Raw genomic sequence first — 22,085 nt, 5'->3', positions numbered from 1 at the left:
TATTAAAGTGTTTGCATTGAACTCAACAAATAAAGCTCACATTCACCCACTGACCTGATGTCCAGATTATATATGCACTTTCGAAATAAATATATAGAACACAACTGAGTCTATACACTTCACAAAATGTGCGATGCTTAAAACAATCTTTAATAATCTCCTTATCATCAAAAGGTGATTCAGCTTGTACACATCTTAAAATAATCACTGGCAATTTAGAAATAATCATAATAAAGAATCTTCACAGAAGATAAAATTGGATTCTGCAAATCAGTCTATTTAAAGTAAATGAAAAAGGTTCTGATCTCCTTCGGATAAATGGTCACATTGAAGTCCTGGGTTGTGCTGCTAAAAAAATCAGTTTGTTCTGTAAAGAGAAAAACAACAACAGACATTTTTATTACATCTATTTAATTTCATTAACTCATTCACTTGTCAGATCAAACATTGTAGTTACCAAACAAGGATAAAATCTCACCCCCTTTCGGTACACTTTCGTTTGTTTTCCAGCTCCACCTCTTGAGTTCTGATTTAATCCACGCCCTGTGAGGGAACGCTCCCTGAACCTGGGTTACTTCACCTATGCTTCTCATAACCTCCTGTTAACGAAATTACTGTTAAGTTGTTATGTTTAATAAACATTCTACCAATAAAAACTTCAGGTACCTTCAGGTTAATAACAGTGGGTTGCGACAGGACTGGGTCTTCTCCCTCTTCATACAGGTGTGTGATTCTCAAAAGAATACGGTCAAAGTCCATCTCAGAGTTTGTCTCTCCACCTTGAAAAATTATATGTACATTTTGAATATAGCTTCTGGTTATAAGCGAATTTATACTTCACCCTGAGTCTGATTCATAATTGTTTTGCCAGTCTTGTGTAAAGTATATTGTGGCCTGCCTGAGTTGAGGCTGTGGAGGTGCTGGGTGTGATCAGGACTGTAGCTCCAGCCAGGGATACTGAGGGTCTGCATGTGGAGGTTCTGGGGAAGCACAACCGGCTGAACAAAGCCTTTCGGGTTCCACTGCTTTTCTGTGTAAGGGAAAAGTTTATATTTCTTCGTCTCTGCTGGCTTACAAAACGGACAAATGTTAAAAAAAATAAATAAAAAATACATTTTTCGCATTTTGCTCAACTGACAATTTTGTTAATAGTTTTCTTATTTTTAATTACACATATAAGATGTATGTTTGTCTATGTTTCTCAGACAAAAGAGGTAATAATGACAAATCTAATAAAATTAATAATACATGAAGGCAAAACATGTAGAAAATGTAGAAACAGGTAAAATAGTAGGTGTACTTAGTAGAAACAAAATACTATAAATCTATGTCATCTGGATGAAGAGTGCATATGTACGTTTAAAAAAAGGGCTTGCACATTTTAAGGAAAAATGCCCTTGGCAGTGTTATTTCAGTATTTATTCTTTCAATATTATGAAATAGTTAGCATTTTTATATTTTCTTTACATTTAATTTTCATAAAAATGTTGTCATGTTATTAGAATTTTATTTATTACTTTTAGTAGACCATATGAAATAAAAAATAAGACAAAAAATGAAAAAAAAAAAAGAGTCTTTTCTAATGTATTATATTGCAGGTAATATACCATTTTATGACTGCAGTTTAGTTTACTGTTATAACCTTGGTACTGGGCCAATGGAGGTCATTTCTATTTTTAACTAACAACATTTTTAAACTGCACCTGTTTGTCAGAAGTTGTACATTAGTACTGGCAAGCATTTGGATTAAAGGTAACTGAAGGGTGTGCTACAGTATGTCTCCTATTATTGAGTTGCCTTTTGTTACATATTAGATGCATTACTGAATGTAATAAACTTTTTAGAGGAGCTGAGATGGAGATGACAGTTAGTCTGGTGTCTGCAAACTCACGGGGTTGATCAATGGGCATAACCACAGGTCTGTGCTGCAGCTCCAGTGCCTCCTGTTGGTACAGAGAGGACAATGCAGACGGGGCGCCCAGCATCATCCAGAGAACTGGCCGTACCACAGACGAGTCATTAAGAGTAAGATTATATCCCAGATTCCACTCTGGTTGTTCCAAAGCCGTCTATGAAGCATCACCTGATGCACGCACACAATGCACAGAATACAAATCATTACAAAACAGCCAAGTACGGCCTTAGAGATTGACACAACAGTGCCAAGTGTGTGTGAGAGGCAAACACAAGCCCTTACTTCTAGTTGCCCTGACTTAGACTGGCCACTCCATGAGCTCTTTCACTGAGAAACACAACTCTGCTGGAATCATCTTCTATGTAGGCCGCCCGCACCATTGGGTAGTAATTCTGTGCATGTAAACACACCAGACGTATAATAAGCATATCTCGTAATAACTGGTATGATTTATGAATATTAAGTTTAAAGCAACCTTACGCGGGCGACTGTGTTGTTCACAAAGGTCTTATGTGTCCTTTTCATCATCTGATAGCCGTTGTTATCAGTAAAAAGTGTTCTGTTATTCTTCAGACTCGTGCGGGTTCTGAACACGGTCTCTCTGTTCATCTCTAGGGGACCCACTTTATAACTCTGCTCTAGTCTGAAGCACGCCAGCCGACCCTTGAACCCTAGCGGCACTCTGGTGACCACAGAGTAGGTGTGCTTTCGCGTCTTCTTCCTCTCTGCAGAGAAACGCTCACACTTTCAGAAATGGGAACTATTGCTAAATTTATGGAGAAAATTTAATTGGTCGCAATGAAACAGGCATAGCACCAGCTTGAAAAAAGCATGTATTCTAAATTGCTAACATTTATTTTAAAGCTAACAACAACCCTAGAACCATAGATTCAGCATATCAAGAAAGCCTTTTTCTTTTACCTGTAGAAATACTGGCGTATCTCTGAGACTACCTTCCCCGGTACAATCTCCATGGCCACAGATTTGTAAGCAGGAATAGCTGAGCCGTTAGCAGTAAAGATGTAGTTGTCTGAGATCGGCCCAGAGTGGACATCCCCATTGGCTTCATACTCCCAGAAATCCTGCTGTACTCTAACTCTCATCTTTTCACGCCTGCAAAGTACAGACTAGATCAACTGAAAAGTTCCACTGGGTTTAACTGGCAATCTGATGCATGATGGAGGAGAACTTGCCGGTCTGTGATGCTGTGCAGAAGGTTTGTCTCTTGGTCAAACATCAGTTTGTAGCACTCGTTCAGCACCGGTAACAACTTCCTACCAGTCCTCTTCCACTGACTCACATTCTTCTTTTCAAACCTCACTACTCTGGCCGCATGAGCCGCCCCGCAGACAGATCCAGTGTCACAGGGGGATTGTGGGAACTGCACAATGTACTTTCTGTACTGAAGTCCGCCTAGCTCAACAACGAAAAACAGATCGTAGGCGGTGGAAGACTCCATCGATTGTTGGATCTGCAGTTAATTATTGAGTCTGTTATTAACTGAAACGACGGATAACTGCATGTCAAGACAGAAGAAATGTTTTGTAACCTGAGAAGGTACTGCTTTTCCGTCATCGCAAGCACAACTGCCATTGCATATGCCACAGAAATATTAATATATGTTGAAACGTTCCAGGCAAGTGGGTTGTACACGATGACATGCTGTTCCAGAACATTTACGGAGTCTGCAACAACAACAAAACCTTTATTAGACAATCTAGCCTCTAATCAACTACTAATGCTAACAATTACACTGAAAATGTAAAGAAATGCACTTGGATTTCCAATATTGTCTATATTATCAATTACTTTAAAAATATTTCTAAAAATGAAAAACAAGAACCAAGAGGCTAAAAGCATAAGCCATATATATAAAAAAACATACTGGTCTTTACTGTAGTAGATCTGGTTTGAGGTGTGTGATTGATGTCATTGGAAACGGTTTGTGGAAGCAAGAATATGGCTGCCAAGAGCTCCTCAGCTCCCATCATGCCTTGCATGAGATGTTCCATGTACATATCAGCAACTTTAGGGGACTCTGTCCCTGTGATGCCATCATGGTGCTGAACCTGGAGCAAATCAGATGAGATCAGGACCTGTCAATTTCTAGACATATACAATAACATGTTTTAGCAGGGTAAAGTTTAATTCGGACCTATGGGTTTGAATAATAAGAGAAAACTAATGAGAAAAAATAAATAAATTATGAATAACATTTTTCATCATTGGATCTAATTTAACTGTAAATTCCATGCTGCCTAAAGTTGCTCAAAAGGAAATGGCAGCGACATAAATAGAGGTTTAAAACCAGGCACCTCTGAGACAGCCCAACGTAGGGTCTTGAGTTTGTCTAGAGCCCATTCTCTCTGAACTGGACCTTCTGGGAAGCTGATACGATATCTAGTGAAGAGAGACTCTGCTGCATACAGGAGGGAGCTCGCTCGTCGAGCTACTCCTTTCAGAACATTCCTGGACCCATAGAACCCCGTCCATGCCTGAAACGGTTCTGGAAAATAAAGAAAAAGACCTTTCAGGACCATTTGTTTTTCAGAAATGCAGAGACACACTGATGGACCTTATTGACATTTCTCAGAATCCTTGATAGCATTTCTTAAAAGAGCGGGAAAAATATTAAGAAATTTCTTACACTGGCCAGAGGAGAGAAAAATATCTTATATTACAAACACTCACACAGCAGTGTTAACTATTCTTCTGCAATTTAACGCATGGTAATAAAACACAAAGTGTAGTATTAAAAATTGGTAAAAACACATAAAAACTATAGAAATAGCTATAATAGCCAAATAATAAACCTGTTGAGTAAGGAAGGAAGTCTTGGTTTCCTCTCACATCCCAGGACAGATTTGTTTGGTGCACTGTCTGGAAGTAATCCTGTAGCGTGGCATATTGAACTGTAACTCCATACTTGTCACTGTGTGCGTTAATGTAGTTCATTAAAGCATCCATGTTTGTAAACTGCACTGAAGCATTGAAGAACTGCTTGTCACAACCCTGTAAATACAACACACCCTTGTAATACTGTATGAGTTAGTGAATGTATAAAAGAAATACTTATAAAAGGTTTAGCCTGGGGTACGATTGAGCTGAACTGACCCAAGGCCAGAGAACATGATTCGTTCTGAACCACTGGGCTCTTTGCTTGATGTTTTCCACCATGGTCTGTGCGTAAAGCTCTAAAGTTTCTTTGGTCACTGGCAGACTCATGTTAGGGTATACACCATCTTTAGGAGGGTCCGAAACAAGGCGACTCCATTCCAGTAAAACCCAGACCTGGGCACAATTACCATCAATATAACATCAAGTGTTCACACATTATTTTATATAAAACAAAAGTTTGGGGATGGTAAGAATTTTTTATAAAGAAAAAAAAATACTTATGCTTACCAAGACTACTTTTTTTACTCAAAATTGCAATAAAAAGGATATGAAATATTATTATTTATTTACTTCTAGTTAATTTATATATATATATATATATATATATATATATATATATATATATATATATATATATATACACACATATATATATATATATATATATATATATATATATTATATATATATATATACATATATATTAAAATTAAATTAAAACTTACTTGATTTTCATGCTAAACAAAAATCACAATTGAAGTGTTACAAAATAATAACAATAATAAAAATAAAGTTACTGGGTATCACCTGTTAGAGAAGGGGAGATACGATGGGGTGCAGTAACTGAACTGGTCCATTGTGTGTGTGAATATCTCTTGTTTTTCCTTTAAAGATGGTGAACCCCTCCACACAAACTGCAATTTCTACAAATGCAGATGTTATATTACTACACATACCAACCATAATGTATTTAGTTTATGCACAGCTGCATTGTGATATGTTATACCAAACCAATGATGCAAAAGCACAACCTTGTTTTTCTGCATGTCATCTTTAAGGTCGTGAGTCGATCGCGTGAGATGAGGTGAGCATCAAACCCTGCAAGCGCAAAGAGGACCGGGTGGTGGCTGATGCACCAAATGGATCAACATGCCATCCGAAACGTGGCCAACACCAAAGGTCTCATACAAAAGCCGTGGTCCCTCTACAAGCCAAAAGAAGAGAGAGAGAGCGGGAGATAAGAAGATCAACATATGTAACACTAGTAATGTGTAAATAGCACTAGATCTTTCAGCACCAGGTTTTATTTCTAAGGAGTGTTTCATGCTCACGCACCTGTGAGCTGAAGAATGGCATCATCTACATCTGTCACCGCTTCATCATGCATCACCTGACCCCGATTATGAACTCCAGACGACCCTCATTTAGCAGCTGTCTTACCTGACATATAGAAAAAAAGTCACCTTAAACCTGCTTATTTTTGATCATTGAAGGCCATAAACCTCAAGCATGATCATACTTCCCAGAAACTGAAAAAGCAGCTATAATATACACACACACACATATACATATATACATATACATATACATATACATATACATATACATATATATACATATACATATATATATATATATATATATATATATATATATATATATATATATACATATTGTAAAAATTGTAAAATGTGCAAAATATAATTTGGAAATTATTTTTCACTACTTAGTACAGTATTGTAATTATTTTATTTATTTGAGTCTTTTTTAAATCTATTTACATATTTAGCTTTTTAGACATTTTACATTTTTTCCAAGCACCAGTTTGAAAATATCTGGCTTAAACAATAATTTAACTTATTTACCTTTATTACATAACAGCTAATATGATATCCGTAAGCCCTTACCTGTTTCTTGTGCCAATCTGTTGCCACATTCACCCACCAGAGTCGGAAAACTCCTGTTCAACTGCGATGAATTTCCGGCCTTTGACTCGTGACAGCTCTTCAACTACACTGCTGTAGACATTGCTGGCGTACGCATGCATGCTCTCCTACAACAGAGAAGTACGACAGCGCTGTCGATGATGACAGTTCCGCTCGCGAAACATTATTAAGCGTCTGCGTTTTACCTGGACGGTGTACACCCAGCCCACATCCATATGACTGTGAGGAATGACGAGGGCTTCAATCCTCTCGGCTGCATCGTTTTCAGAGACTGTCATGAGCAGTAAACCGAGAAAAAGAGATAAAAACACCATTGTCGCTACAAGATCATCGAAACATTATAACCGGCGTTTCAAGAGTCTCATGACTGCGTGTGATCGTATGCGCATGCGCACTTTTACTTCCCATTTCATTCTCTGTTTCTAGCTTCTTCGAAAAACCTTTTTCTATCTATCTATCTATCTATCTATCTATCTATCTATCTATCTATCTATCTATCTATCTATCTATCTATCTAATCTGTAGTTTGCATATTTATTTTTGCTCGTTTATAGCTCGCTTACTATTTTATGTTTATTCATTTGTTGCTTCGAGGTGGTTTTTATATCAAATAAAAGAATAGTAAAAAACACTTTTCTTAGTGACTTTTTCCAAAGAGGTGCTTTGCTGTGTTTTGTTTTGTATTACGTGTAAACATAATTCAGGTATAAATAATGCTATAAAATAGATGACAGATTTGAAAAAAAAAAATCCCGGGTCGTCTCCTGACCAGTAGGAGGCGCCCGAACACTCTGGACTGTGTTTATCACGCTTGCTCGGGTCCTGCTTTACATGTTAAAGATGGCCGGGCTTGATAATGATGGGGGAGCAGAAAACAACAGACAAAGATGACTTGCAAGTGTTAAAGGTTTGAACTCACTGTTTCGTTTCCCTCCGCCTTTTGGTGAGGTTTAAATAAATAGGTATTGCAGCATCCGGACGATGTCGATGGTGTATAATGTACAGAACATATCTGCTGCAGCGCCTGTCACTATAACAACTGATACACTGCACTGTAACAACGGAGGAAAGGCAGGTTTTAGGACAAGCAGCGTCTAAATATCATTGATGAAACTCTGCGAACTGTATTCTGATCGTGTTATCCTAATGTGCTTTTCGTTATGCAAGAGACACTTAATGTACTGTAAAACTATAATAAATATTCTTCTTTAAACAGTATAAGAGGCTTTCATAATTTTTAATCTCATGTTTGTTAACAGATACTATTATGGCACAGCTTTATTCTTATAGCTATAATTGTTTTCGCAGCAGTTAGGATACTGCTGAAATTTTGTAAGCGAAGGCAGCAGTGAAGTAGAATCTATTTTACTTTCTTTTTCATGCAAATGCAAAAAGAGACCTCAGTCACCATTTGCTTTCATGTTATTAAAAAGGATGCAAAGCAAACACGTCCCGACTGGGGCTGTCATTCTGCCTAAGATCTTTTTTTTGTGATGAAATGATTAAATCATTTATTTTTATAACTCTGGCTTTAACACGTGCAGTCTTTTGGGGTTTTTGAGGACTTCAAAGGTGCAGTTTTTAATAATAGAACATTTCTTTTCGCAGGAGCTGGTGAATGATCTGTACTCCTTCAGAGACCGTTACTTTGAGACGCACAGTGTTGAAGATGCTGGTAGGAAACAGAATGATGTTGCTCAAGAGATGGCAAAGACACTCAAGAGACTGGAAGAAAAAGAAGGTTGGGATTTCTTCGTTATTACGGCATAGAAATGTTAGCGTTTAATAAAATATGTTCTGACAATTTGATTTACATACACCAGAATCCTTTACTATCATCTTAGGACCATTGAGAGTATTGGTATTATATTATTATTATCATTATATTATACTTTCAACAGATTTGTACAAACACAGCGCCCAGTTCTTGCTGCAACGAGGCCGTGTCTGAACGTGGCTCGACTTCAGTCAGACTGCAGAGGAGTGTCTGTCCCGGCTGTTAAACTGGAACCAGGTTTGGTTGAGGGCTGGAACACACTGGGAGAGCAGTACTGGAAGAAAGGAGACCTGACTGCGGCCAAGACCTGCTTCACAGGTGCTCTACAGCAGGTGAGTTTTTATTATAGCCAGGAACAATGTGTCTCATTCATTAAATCGCGCAGAACGCGTATAATCAATATTATAATTGGCCTGCAATAATGTTAAAATGAACATTTATTTTATAGATGAAGTATATTTCATCATATACAGTAGAGCTCAAGCTGCTAGGTTTCTGTGTGTTAAAGGTTTCTCTTTCTGTACAAAAGATGTTTATTGTGTTTGAACTGGTTAAGAGGAAGACACAGGCTCAAGTGAGAGCTTTATTTAAAAAGAGCATTATGTTGGCTGAAGAGTGATTTAAATTATGAATTAGGCAGAATGTTTAGACAAAAGTTCAGCAAACAAATAATACACATAACATAGAAGCAATAATCCATCCAAATAATTGCAAATGAGACCCCTGTCTTTTAGGATATCTGCCTCTAATGATATGGTACTGCTCAGAGACGAATCACTGTCGTCTTATTTTCATCCAGAGTAAGAATAAAGTGTCTCTGAGAAGCCTGTCTATGGTGCTGGCGACAGCTACCACCCGAAGAAGGCACGCAGGAGCAGAGCAAACGCATTCTGAGAGCGTGGAGCTGGCCAGGCAGGCTGTGCAACTCGATGTCACTGATGGGACTTCGTGGTGTGAGTGTATTACACAGATATTTCAGAAAATAACACGTTAGGTGTGTTCCCAGTGGGACATCCTGTGAAATGTGTTCGGGCCAAAATGGGGTTCATTCCGCTTATCTTAAAGGGCTAGTGCTTCAAAAAAGTTGAAAATATGTCTTTATTTAATTGCTCTCGTGTCTGTCCAGACTCATTGTTTGTTCCATGGAACATAAGAGAAGATCATTTTGGTTCTCGTTGTTTTTTTTTTTTTTTCTCTCCACACAATGGCAGTCAACTGGAATTTCAAATTATTTATACAATTCTTCAATATTTATTACCTTAGAATGTCAGTCAGTTTTGACAATGTTGGTGTATTGAGAATAAACGTAAATAAATTATTTCATGCTCGTTTACTTTTGGCCCAACAGATATTTTAGGGAACGATATATCTCCATGTTTTTTACCAGTGGACAAAACCCACAGCTCTCTCAACAGGCCCTCAGTGCCTATGCACAGGCTGTAAGTATCTCCTCGGGACTCGAGTGTCATCCAAGCCTCTGTATGTTAAATATTCGTTTGCAAAGCTGGTCTTCTTTTTACCTTATAATTTTATCTGTGGATATTTACAGGAGAAAATCGATAAAGCGCTCCACAACGAATCCTGACCTCCACTTCAACAGAGCTACGGTAACAATTCTTTCAGTTCCTTTCACACATTTTTTCAAACTGGTGTGTGAGCACCAGCAAATGTGTCGCAGATAAAACCAGCATCTTATCCACTTTGTTACATGTATATTCTAAACTGGTCAACAGCCTGCTGTTGCGCTTTACACTGTGTCAAGCAGGCATAAAAAAAATCTCCTTTCTTTTACCAGTTGTTCCAGTATGAGGAGATGTACAGTTCAGCTCTGGATGGATACAGCCGTGCTGCAGCTCTGGATCCTGGCTGGGAAGATGCTCGAGAGAGAAAAACAGCTGCTCAATTACCTAGACCAGGTTACAATGTTAATAGAGAATAAGGTGAGAGAAACTAGACATTTTTAGGTCATTTTATGGGAGCTGAGGTTTTAACAACTTTAGTGTGTGTGTGATATATATATATGTATATGTATATGTATATGTATACCCCCAAATGTGAAGTTTAGTAGCACAGAGCATTGTTTAGTTTACTTCATGGTGTAAAAGCTTATTGAAAAGGTTGTTTGGTTGTTGTTTTGGATTGTTTCTAGAAGATGGCGTTAGCGCGCAGTCTAAACAACATTCTGGAGGTCTATAAGAAATCACATTCACCCCACTTTCTCTGTGTTTCAGGGCAGAAGTAAAAGCACGGCGTCTTACGTAACATGCTATCCTCACTCAGTACTTCTGCTTTGGGCCCATGCTCCTCCCTCAGTTCCGGTCTCCCTCGGCCGCCGTGGGAGCCTTGAACCCCGTAGGGGTTTATCCTCTCTCACCACGGCCACCTACGGTGAGGTGGCAGCGCTAGGAAAAGTGGTCTTCAGCCTGGCCTCAGAGGGCCGTGTGGTCTTGTGAGTTAAATGCCTCAGCCGCATTAAGAACCTCTACAAATACGTGCTAACAAACTAGGTTACTGGATATAGTAAATGGTTGCTGATTGTGTTGTTTTATTTATCTTTCAGCACATTTGGCATGGTGGACAGTGACGAGACCTGTTGTTTAGTCATGGTGTATAATACAGCAGACAGCTGGGGTGTTTTAATAGGGGATACTGTAGTCATTCCTGAACCACAGGTTAAACGGCACAGCGTGACACATAAAGATAAGGTTTGTAAACAAAGCTTTTCATTATACTTTCAACACTTCTGCTTAACATTCCAAATTTATTAAGATTTTAAAAATATAATCACTTATGCTCACCAAGGTTGCATTTATTTGATCAAAAATACAGTAAAATAAATGCTGTAAAATATAACTATGACTTTAAGTAAACCTTTTTTTAATGTTTTAAAATTGTATTCATTCCTGTGACGCAAAGCTGAATTTTCAGCATCATTACTCCAGTTTTCAGTGTCACATCTTTTAGAAATCATACTCATATGCTGATTTGGTGCTGAAGAGCCACTTATCAATTTTGACAGCTCTTGTGCTGCCTATTATTTTATCACAACATGCCAGTTTATTTATTTTTTAATCTTGTTTCAAGATTTTTGGGTGAAAAGAATGTTTTTTTTCGATCAAGTAAATTCTGTAAAAATATATTTACATTTTGACCCCAAACTTTTGAACAGCAGTGTACATATTTACACAATCGAGCAAATATCAACGTGCTTTCAGCTGTTATCTGTGCCAACAGTTATGAAAAACCAATTGGATTTTTTTTTTTACATTACAATAGGTGCAAAAAATACCACGTTTTTACAATGTTTCTTCTTTGCTTTTCTCTATACAGTCATATGACTTCCGAAGTATACGTGTGGACTCTCCCTTGCTCCTTATAGTCAATGGCAAAAGACAAGTGATGAAAAGCCAAAGTGCAGCCTTCGTTACGTACAAACCACAAAGTGAATGAAACCCCAGAGAGAGGACATTGAGATCATTGATGGTAGTGTTTTTCCATTTTTGTATATAGTTTGTTCTGTTCCTGTTTGTGAGGACAGGAAAACACCTTTAATACATATTTTTCAAATCATTTCCCTTTTACAATTTTCCTCTTGTTTGTTGATGGGTACCATTGTAAAGTTTGTGCTGCAGTCCGTTTAATTTTTAGGTTGTGAAAATAAAAATAAATAAATCCCAGCCTTGCTCTGATTAGTTTGTCATTTCCTGCAGGTAATAAACAATTTACGTACAGTTTTTTTTACATATTTTAATTGAGTTTTTTTTAAGGTCATTGACATTAGTGGAAACAAGTTGTGAATATTTATAGAATGTGTAACAGCTTTATCAATAACTAAGAACATAAAGAACTACACAGAAACAACAATATATGTCAGTTAGAACTGAAATCAGAATTCCTGGTGAAACTCGTGTCACTTTTAGTTTTTCTTGATAGATGGCTGGGCTCTGTCTCGGATGGGAGTGCTGAACTGAAAGAAAGTTTTTGTGTTTTCTGGTCCCAGTGAGAAGAACCTGTCACCTTCTGGTGGCAGGAACGAAGACTGCTTGACGGTGAGCGCTGATTGCGTAAACCTGATTGAAATAATGCAAAGATTTTTCATATTCCGTGCTTTACAACAGCTGATCACATCTGAACCATTTTGGTCTCAGTGGGATAAAGAACTCTTGACCCAATTTTACTTATGCAGGGTAAAACACAATTACGTTAATTAGTTTAAATAAGGAACCATTATACTTGTTTCTACACATTGCTTTTTTTTTTTTTTTCGCTGACCTGTAGTGAAAGGGTGGGAAATGGGATCTTTCTCTCCGCTCCCAGCGTGTGCATCCGTGAGTGAATCGAGCAGTCCCTGCATCTTCTGATATTGCCTATTCCGTTCATTCAGTCGTTCCAGGACCTCACCGTACTTTGCGCTTATATTCCTCCAGCACCTGGAGAATGTCAAAGTTGAAAATGATGCAAAAAAAAAAAAAGCATCCCTCTCACGCTTCTATATATAAAGTACTGTGATCTTAAACTTTATCACTCAAACGTGTAACCACAAAACGTTTTTTACTATGAAACACTATTAACATTCAAACAATTAGTTTTTTTATATATATTTAAAAACATTTATTCCTGTAATGACGGAGTTTGTAATGTAATAACAAATGGTTGCTTTTATTATCATTGATGTGCTAATATTGTGTGCAAACCGTTATACATTTTAAGTTGTTGTTTTTTATGAACTTAGAGATAAAAAGAACAGAATTTACTTTAAATACATTTTTATAATAATATAAGTCTATAGTCACTGGATCAATTTAAGGCATCCACTTGAAACGGATATAGTTAACATATTTAGTTAAAAATTTTACATTTTTAGTTATATTGACTGTTCTCTTATATGAACACAGAGAGTGAGCACTGGTTTGATGGCATTTTGGGACCTTTTTCAGTGAGGCAATCTCTCCTCTTAATGCATTTAACTCCAGATCTTTGCTCTGGCTCTGCTGGATCATACACTTCTCCATCTGAAGAACCTGTCCTCCAGCCCTCGACAGATTGTACTCCATCAGCATCCTCTCCTGGTTTACCTAAAATAAAACAAACAAAAGTCAAAATCTGAAAGGAGGTGCATTAATTCCAACGTCTGAAGTTTCTGAAGGCATCAGACCTGGTATGTCCAAAACTCTAGCGCTTTATGACTGACTTCCAAAACTGTTTCAGGCTGTAGTCCGACCAGCACCATGGCCTTGTATTGCTCTGATGGTGCCAGCTCGGTCCTAAAAACGTCCAGTTTGCCCGAGAGCATGGAAGAGCAGGCGGGGCAGATGGCAGGAGTGCGACTGAACTCCTCTGAACCGTGTTGATCACAGAAGATGTGAGAGCATGCCGTGACCCACGCGAAGCCACTCAGCTTTGCGCGGCATTTATGCGAATTACACAGCAGGGTGAATGTAGATGCAGACATGGCGGCTGTTACGGAAGGAAACGGAAATTTAAAGAATTATATTTCTATATTGATTTACTGGCTAAGCTGAAGAAAATTATAAAACGTTAGGCTATGTGCGCGCTTACGTGTAAGCTAGCAGCGCGGGAAAAGTATTCCCAAGCGTTCTTAGTTCTGTTCGAATTTGAAATCAAACTATCGCGGCTTTAAAACTATATATCTCTTCACAAATAACTTTTATAAACCCAGGTAGTTTACCGAGAATTTACACGTGCGTTGTTAATTATTTGCAGGCAGCCAGTCAGTCACAGGTAGAGCGCCGCGCGGGATTTGACTGGCCTCATCTGATTGGTTGCTGACTGAGCGAACTCCAAACGAACATCGAGTAGAACAGGCTTAAATAATGTTAAAGTACTTCGAAGAAGACGAGGGAGAAAAAAAACCAAGCAGGTTACTACATTGCACTTCCCAAAATATGTGGTGGTTTGGTCTAGGGAAATAGGAAACCTATTTCATGATAATTTCCTATATATCCCCACTTTGGCGTTGTTTACATTAGCTACTGTCACCCAAAATATGAGCAAACATGAAATTACAAAATGGTACCTCCCCTGAACATCAGTAAATGCAAGTCAATCGATGTTCTGGCTGGTTTGACTGAACGAGAAGCTATTTTAGTTATACAAATGCAAATTCTTAGATTAAATGTTTGGATGAATGCCTAAATTTATGCAAATCAGCCAAGCACGTTTTCACAATTCAATCAAAAACAAAAAATGTAAATTAAACCATTCCAATCTGGCAACACTCATGAGTACTGTATGCAATAAATTAACAAAAACAGAAGCAATGCAACAGATGCAATTGAACCATGGTAGGGTTTCTTTTGGGTTTCTCGTCTAGGGGTACTGGGGTATATAGAATTTTTTGGACTTTACTACATTAAACAACAAAACGTTTCTCAAAGGTCCCTCTTCACTCTGGAATATTATCCCCGACTATATTTTCTCTAAAGTTGGTGGCCTGAATTTTCTACTGCTTTGTAATTGTAATGTTTCAAAGATGCCCATCAAACTTTCTTATTTTCATAAAAAGATGCTCTTGTCCCTCATATACAAGCTTTTTCTCCACACCGATATTATTTATGGAATCTGAATATTTTGTATAAGAATGAATCTTTAACAACAGCTTTAACAATCTCTTCTAAGTTGGACACCTCTTTAACTCACAAGGCAGACTTTATAACTATTCCGATTTCTTACAGAAATATAATATTCCTGTGTCTGCCAATGAATATGCTGTAGTTTTCAATGCCATTCCTTCTGGTGTATCCTTTCTGTTGCTAGGTACCACGTCCCCCTGGCCATGCGCTAACTCTCTGTCTTTAACTGACACGATGATCGGGAAAGTGTGCTTCTCTGTAGACCAACAAAAATATAACTAGAAAATCTGAGCTCTCTTCCAGAAAGAGATAGCAGCAATCCCTTATGTAATTCCATACTGGAAAATTAAAGTGGAGAATACACCTTGGGAGAAAGTATGCACTCTGCCTCATAAATATCTGCTTACCAATAAAATAAAGGAAATAACATTTAAGCTGATTCACAAATGTTACCCTACTTAGATCTTTCTTAAGAAATATAAGTCCGATATTGAAGTGAAGCGCGCAGTTTTTGTGATTCATCTGAAGAAGACTTCATTCGTTTGTTTTGGCTGTGCACCTACACAGAAACATTTTCATCACATTTTTTAGCATTCATCCAATCTTATTTTGTGAGTGACTTTTATTTTTGTTTAAGAGATGCTTTCTTTGGAACATATGACTACTCAAAAGAAAATACAGGGAAATATTAGAGAATTCATTTGTGGTTTCTGTTAGCTAAATTTCATATTCATAAACAAAAGTTTACTGGCTCTAAACCTCAGTTAAAATTTATTTGGACAAATATATGGAAACTATAATCTGTGTATAAAACTGTATTCATCCTTTGTGTCTTAAGATGTACACTCATTGTTTTATGTTTTTTTTTTTTGTTAACCCAGGCAAATCTGAATGTATATTCTTTTGTTAGTAGTGGTATTATTTTATTATTATATTATATGTATTATTATTATATAATATTATATATTTATTATTTAAAAAAAAAAAAAAAATCAGCGCGTGACTTCAGTGACGTCACCGAACTTTTAGAACGTGTCGCCCTACTATTTAAAGGATTCGAATTTTAGAACTCATTTTGTTGGTTGAAGTTTTAGTGTAGTGTTTCGCTGAGTGGAAAAAACAACCTGTTGTAATGGGACTGTTTTCAAAACTAAAGAAAGCGTTTAAAGGGGAGCGTGCACACGAACCCGACCCTGTGTGCTGCTCAAATACTCCCCGTCAGGCCGGAACGCCATCCTCATCCTCACGATGAGACGCCTGGTGCTGCTGCCGATGAGATAGGGAGAGAAGAGGCAGGAGACCAAAGTTCTGGGGATGTCGCCTTCTTCACTTTTTCCGCCGAAAAGCTGGGAAATACAACCTGGCCAAGGCTGAGGAAGTCTGCCAGAAGGAGGCGGCATTGTATCGGAGACTTAATGATGGTAAAATCACAGACGATGATTGAAGTTTTGATTCAAGGAGATTCTTTAATTAGGGAATGTTTTGATGTTTTTGTGTACAATTGAAAAAAAAATCACTTGTTCACATACTTAAGATAGCACTGTCTAAATCGTCCATAATTGTTACTGAGCATTTTTTCCACTTCGTGATTAATATTCCATCTGTAGGTCAGACTTCTCTACAACAGGGATGTGTTGTTGTCGAGATCCATGATCATCAAGACCCTCCAGTCTCTGAAGTCCTCCCTGCTATAGAGAAACTGCTGGAGCCGGACGTCCCCCAACAACTGGATGTCAACATTCCAGCTAGTTTGAATAAAGAGGACAAAGTGGAAGAGCTGGCCAAGGGTAAGTTTACTGACATTATAACCCCATTCTCACTTTCCCGGTGAAGGGATTTAGTAGGCCTCATTGCCAAGCCTGACAGTAAAAATCTTGATTCAGAAACAAATTCATGTAATGTAATTAAAAGGTATACTGTAATTTGAGTGTGCAATATTTTATTCATATTACTCGTGTTCCCCTCTTTAGATCAGATTTGTCTGCAGGATAATTGCACTGAAGACAATGAAGTGGAGGAGCAAGACGACAGTACGAATATTAAATACATGAATATTAGTAGAAATGATAGAATGCGTATTTTTGCTAACTGCATTTGTTTGTCTTATAAATAGATCACGTATTCTGGCAATACGAATTTGGGCCCCAGCTGGGTAAAGGAGGCGGTGGCTGTGTGTATGCAGCGACTCGCTGCACGGATGGCCTTAAGGTTTGATTTTTTTTCTTTTTTTTACCTATGAAACCTTCCATACTTGTTTGGTATTGGTGACTGGAATGATCTCTGTGCACCAGATAATTGACTGTTCTAGCTTTGTTTGAACAGGTGGCTGTGAAGATTGCCGAAAAGACTCCAGATATGCCATATATCAGAATTGTGAATAGCTTGTGCTCTCTATAATGTTGCTTCTCAGTCGTTGTTTTCGGTTTCTAGCGTCTTATATCATGTGAAATCTAAGAAACCACCTTCAACTAAACATCATGCTTTCTTTTAGCCTGGCCATCCCAGTCGCCTCCCCTTGGAGATTGGCCTTACACTCTTGGCCAATGAGGACCCCAGCGTTCCATACATAATCAAACTCCTGGATTGGCAGGACAACCCGGACTACTATGTCATGGTCTTGGAGCGACCCATGCCTAGCATGAGCCTGTTTAGTTTCGTGAAGGTCCGTCAAAGGCTCAGAGAGGGGCAAGCACAACATTTTATGTGGCAGGTCCTTCAGGCCGCTAACATTTGCTGCGAGCGCGGGGTCTTCCATAGAGACATAAAACTGGAAAACCTCCTGGTGAACCCAGACACATTGGAGGTTAAGTTGATCGACTTTGGATGCGGCGAGCTCATGAAGGACACTGACTATGTGACCTTCAGTGGTAAGTTTTACGATTTGCTAGCAGGTCGTTTAGCTCCCGGAAACACACCTAGCTGTAGAAATGCATTAAATATCCAAACCCCTTTCTTCCAGGTACAGAAATATTCTGTCCACCGGAGTTCAGTATCAACGGCAGCTACCATGCAAAGCCGGCGACGGTTTGGTCTTTAGGGATCCTGCTGTTCGTCATGGTGTGTGGTTATTATCCAGACGACGAAGACCTGCAAGAGATCAGCAAGAATACGTGGTCCGAAACTGATCTGTCAAAAGGTAAGATCTTCATCAAAGATGACCAAATATGAAAGTATGCTATTTAGAAACGTGATATAAAAAAGTGGAACATACAAGTTCATAATCATCTCTCAACTTTTTGACCAGAATGCTGCCAGATGATTTGTGATTGTCTGCAGCCGGATCCCCAGCAGAGACTTCTTCTGGAGGATATGCAGCTCCATGACTGGTTTATGGTACCAAGATTAGAATTTGCTAAATGTTGTTTTCTTTTTCATATTTGCTCCAAATGTCATGTATTAAGATAAATAACACTGATTTATGTTTTTGTTTCAGGTCGTGGAGTAAGAAAACTCCCTGCCCGTCTAGAAGTGCCTGGCACCTTGAAGTGGCATCATTTATATTTAGAATTTGTGTTAGATAAATATGTGTTAAGACAATTGTTTTAAAATATTATCCGAGATAAAGTATGATATAGTAACAGTTACATAAGTATAATATATTCTAAAAAAAAAAAAAAAATGAAAAAAAAAAAAAAAAAAAAAAAAAAAAAAAATGTACAGAAGTATAAGAATAGAGCAAGTAGATATAAGTATGATATTATAATCGTTTTATTTCGATGTTAAGTATTAAGATATTTGTAGTTGTATTAAGACATGTATTCAATGTGTTATATTACCAAATGCAAAAAAAAAAATAAAAATGAATAAAATCAAAAAGAAAATACATTTATTCAGCACTACAGTCATCCATGACACAAACAATCAGTGTAGAATGTACAGAAATATTCAGAAATGTCAAAATGACATAACTCATGTACACTTCACACAAAAACACATCCCATGTTAGCTTGACAGAATTTTGGATTGGAGTTGAATTGAATCAAAACTGTGTATGCCATGTCGGTTGACAACACATACATTGTACACACATTACGACATTAGCCACTTCCACAAATTTCAGTACAACTGACTTGATTATAAAGCTGAAAATGTATGTATTCCTTTGTGATGCCAACTATATATTTATTTTGAAATGCTCAAAGAGTTTTATATATTTATATTGGTAATTCAGGTGATTCCAAAGGTTTTCTTTCATTATATGAAATCCCTGCTTAAGGTCACAGTTAAATCACCAGTGCTGCATCTTTGGAACAGGAGCCAAACATGATTAAATGTAGGCATAATAAAAATGACAAAAATTGAATAGAAACACAGAAAACATCACATCAAAATTTCATGTAGTTGCTGCTCAGTAGTGACATTACCACGATTAACAGAAGCACCACGTCCCAGCCATAAATGAGCACAGTTTTTACAGCTTGACTACATCCAAAGTTTTTTTCCCCCATTAATAGACCTGTGTCACGGTGTGTTTCAAGGAAGGAGCACTCGACGAGAATGTGACATTAACAGTTTTAATCTTCTACAAACAAACTGAATATAACGAGATCGGACAAACTGAACTGAAATAAACAGGAACTATATACACGTGACGTCCTTACCTGTCCATCATAACACATAACGCTTGATGATTTACAGTGTGGGGGGGGAAGGGAACCAAAAAACAATACTCACGCTGGCAAGTGACAAACATCAGAACGAATACAATACGCAAGGATAGCGAAGCAAGTAGCGAGTACGAACAGCAACAAAATGGGGGGCTCTATACGCAACATCCCAGTGAAAGATCAAGTTACATACTTAGGAATTCTAATTAATGAAGATAAAATAACAGGAAGTAAATTCAATTGACACTTTAATAGCGAAAACTCAAAAGAAGTTTAACTCATGGTTGCAAAGAGCCTCATCAATAAGAGATTTTGGTGTTAAAACAACTCTTTAAGAGTTAAATTCAACACTGGACCCGAGTGTATTTGGTCCCACTCAGATTTGGTGATAAAATGACCCTTAAAAGTGTCCGATTTTCAGAGTAAAATTAACTGCGATTGGAGTAAAAATTAACACTGCTCAACACTTAGTAGTAGTGTTACTGCAATTTAACACTACAAGATATCCCATTCATTAAGTAGTTAAAAATTAACTACAGTGCACTTTAACCAGAGAGTTAATATTGACAAAGTCAGCGCTTACATCGTTTTCTTAATAGAAAAAAAAAGAAAAGAAAACTGCTTCATTAACTAAACATTTATTAAAACACTGTCAGGCTTCAACACATACATGACATCTTAAAAACATCACATCTGCATAAAATGATAATAGGGCACTATATGCAGTACAGAATCTGTTGTGCCATATTTCACCTGAAAAGAACAGCTCATTAACATTCACTACTTTTAAAACTCTGTCTGGATGCAGTCTGACTGTAAATGCATGGAAATGGTTCTCAAAACAGAGGGTTTCCATCAGTATTCCACATAACAGTACATTGTCATCTTTCACAGCAATAGTCTTGATCTTACAAAACACAGCATCTCCAAGTTTCACCTTAACCAGCATAGTCTGTAAAATGTGAGAGAGTATTACACAGATTAAAGTGTGAAATGTTAAGTATTCTGTGAAATTCTGTTGCAATAGGTTGCATGGTCACCTCTGTTTTTCTAATCAGAATTGGTCATACAAGGTAACCAATTTACAATTGTAAATTACAAGGTAATTTAGCTTATTTTCTAATATAGCGTATAAACCCATAACACCAATAAAAATAATCGGCATTTCCCAAATAAACCAACAAAACTACATACACCAACTGCATCAAAATACAACACATGCAGTCACATTAGCACATTCAGTCACACAAAATATTCAAATTGTGTTTCATTACATTACTTAAAAGAGCTTACCTGTCGGTTGGCGCGATGAGAAAACTCCAGTTCAGATCTTCGCAGGGGAAGGAAGGAACATTAAAAAGGGTTGATAGCATGTTAAACAACTTGGTTTGGAAAAATAAAACACATTATGTTAGGAAATCAGTATTAATGAATCCAGCAAAACAGGGGTAAGTGGGACTTTACTACATTAAACAACAAAATGTTTCTCAAAGGTCCCTCTTCACTCTGGAATATTATCCCCGACTATATTTTCTCTAAAGTTGGTGGCCTGAATTTTCTACTGCTTTGCAATTGTAATGTTTCAAAGATCCCTATCAAACTTTCTCATTTTCATAAACGGATGTTCTTGTCGTTTTCTCCACACCGATATTATTTATGGAATGTGAATATTTTGCACAGTAAATTTTGAAATCCGGAAATCAACACCAATAGTGTTCATTTCACACTTTCAAAGTGTACATATGGGAACCACCCACAAAGTGTTAACTCAACACTTTTAAAAGTGTTGCTTCTTACAACACCAACACAGTGTTACAATGAACACCGAGAGAGTAAAATATTAACAGCAATGAAAATAACAACACTGTTGTAGAGTTGAGTGCAGCTTTGTAGCAAACACTGGGAGTGTCAAAATTCTACACTCTTCCGGTGTTGGACTAACACTATGGAAAAATGGAAACTACGGTCTCCTCAACCTTATCGGAGTCATAGATTACACCATCCTGGTGCTGATAGTACACCTTTTTAGTAACAAAATGAAACACTAAAGGATGTTGCCTTTTTTTTTCTCCTCTTGTTAATGGTCTCTATCCATTACACTATCAGAAAATAATACATTTACTGAAATAAACATCACTATTTAACTCCCTTTAAAACTTTATTCCACCACAAAACATTAAGCCATCAAGTCAGTGCCTTAAATATAACAGTCCAAAACTATGTACAATAGACTGTCGTTGCCATAGGACATTTGTAAATCAAATGGCTTGTAGAAATACAACTCTTCAGGTTTTTTGAGTACAAGACTGTTCTCTTGTGCAACAACATTGAAGGCATGGAGATGTATGA

At 37.4% G+C, this 22,085-nt stretch overlaps 2 protein-coding genes and 2 pseudogenes across 2 annotated transcripts; 2 read left to right on the top strand and 2 right to left on the bottom strand.

Moving 5' to 3' along the window:
• Positions 1 to 129: 129 nt before the first annotated feature.
• Positions 130 to 7,165, bottom strand: LOC122347925 (annotated as a pseudogene).
• Positions 7,166 to 7,584: 419 nt separating this feature from the next.
• On the top strand, positions 7,585 to 12,080 carry LOC122349252 (annotated as a pseudogene).
• A 351-nt stretch (positions 12,081 to 12,431) lies between these two features.
• On the bottom strand, positions 12,432 to 14,196 carry LOC122347914 (E3 ubiquitin-protein ligase CCNB1IP1-like). The gene is given in 6 exon segments (XM_043243169.1): positions 12,432 to 12,592; positions 12,809 to 12,944; positions 12,946 to 12,966; positions 13,465 to 13,611; positions 13,692 to 13,993; positions 14,096 to 14,196. Coding segments are annotated over 5 exon segments (741 nt in total). The 5' UTR covers positions 13,989 to 13,993; positions 14,096 to 14,196; the 3' UTR covers positions 12,432 to 12,452.
• Positions 14,197 to 14,566: 370 nt separating this feature from the next.
• On the top strand, positions 14,567 to 18,701 carry LOC122347913 (serine/threonine-protein kinase pim-1-like). The gene is made up of 9 exons (XM_043243167.1): positions 14,567 to 14,618; positions 16,407 to 16,550; positions 16,737 to 16,916; positions 17,100 to 17,159; positions 17,243 to 17,337; positions 17,621 to 17,996; positions 18,089 to 18,265; positions 18,374 to 18,462; positions 18,563 to 18,701. The coding sequence occupies exons 1-9, from the start codon at positions 14,567 to 14,569 to the stop codon at positions 18,572 to 18,574; spliced, it is 1,185 nt and encodes a 394-aa protein (XP_043099102.1). The 3' UTR covers positions 18,575 to 18,701.
• The last annotated feature ends 3,384 nt before the right edge of the window (positions 18,702 to 22,085 follow it).

This window comes from Puntigrus tetrazona, chromosome 7, assembly GCF_018831695.1.
Source record: "Puntigrus tetrazona isolate hp1 chromosome 7, ASM1883169v1, whole genome shotgun sequence".
NCBI lineage: Eukaryota > Metazoa > Chordata > Actinopteri > Cypriniformes > Cyprinidae > Puntigrus > Puntigrus tetrazona.
This window is presented reverse-complemented; position numbering and strand designations above follow the sequence as displayed.

Bases quoted from the DNA above. Each gene is read 5' to 3' on its own strand.
- LOC122347913 (XM_043243167.1), top strand. From the start codon at position 14,567: ATGGTACCTCCCCTGAACATCAGTAAATGCAAGTCAATCGATGTTCTG. The intron at 14,619-16,406 runs GTTTGACTGAAC...GCTGCCGATGAG, and splicing joins GTCAATCGATGTTCTGGCTG to ATAGGGAGAGAAGAGGCAGG. The intron at 16,917-17,099 runs GTAAGTTTACTG...TCCCCTCTTTAG, and splicing joins AGTGGAAGAGCTGGCCAAGG to ATCAGATTTGTCTGCAGGAT.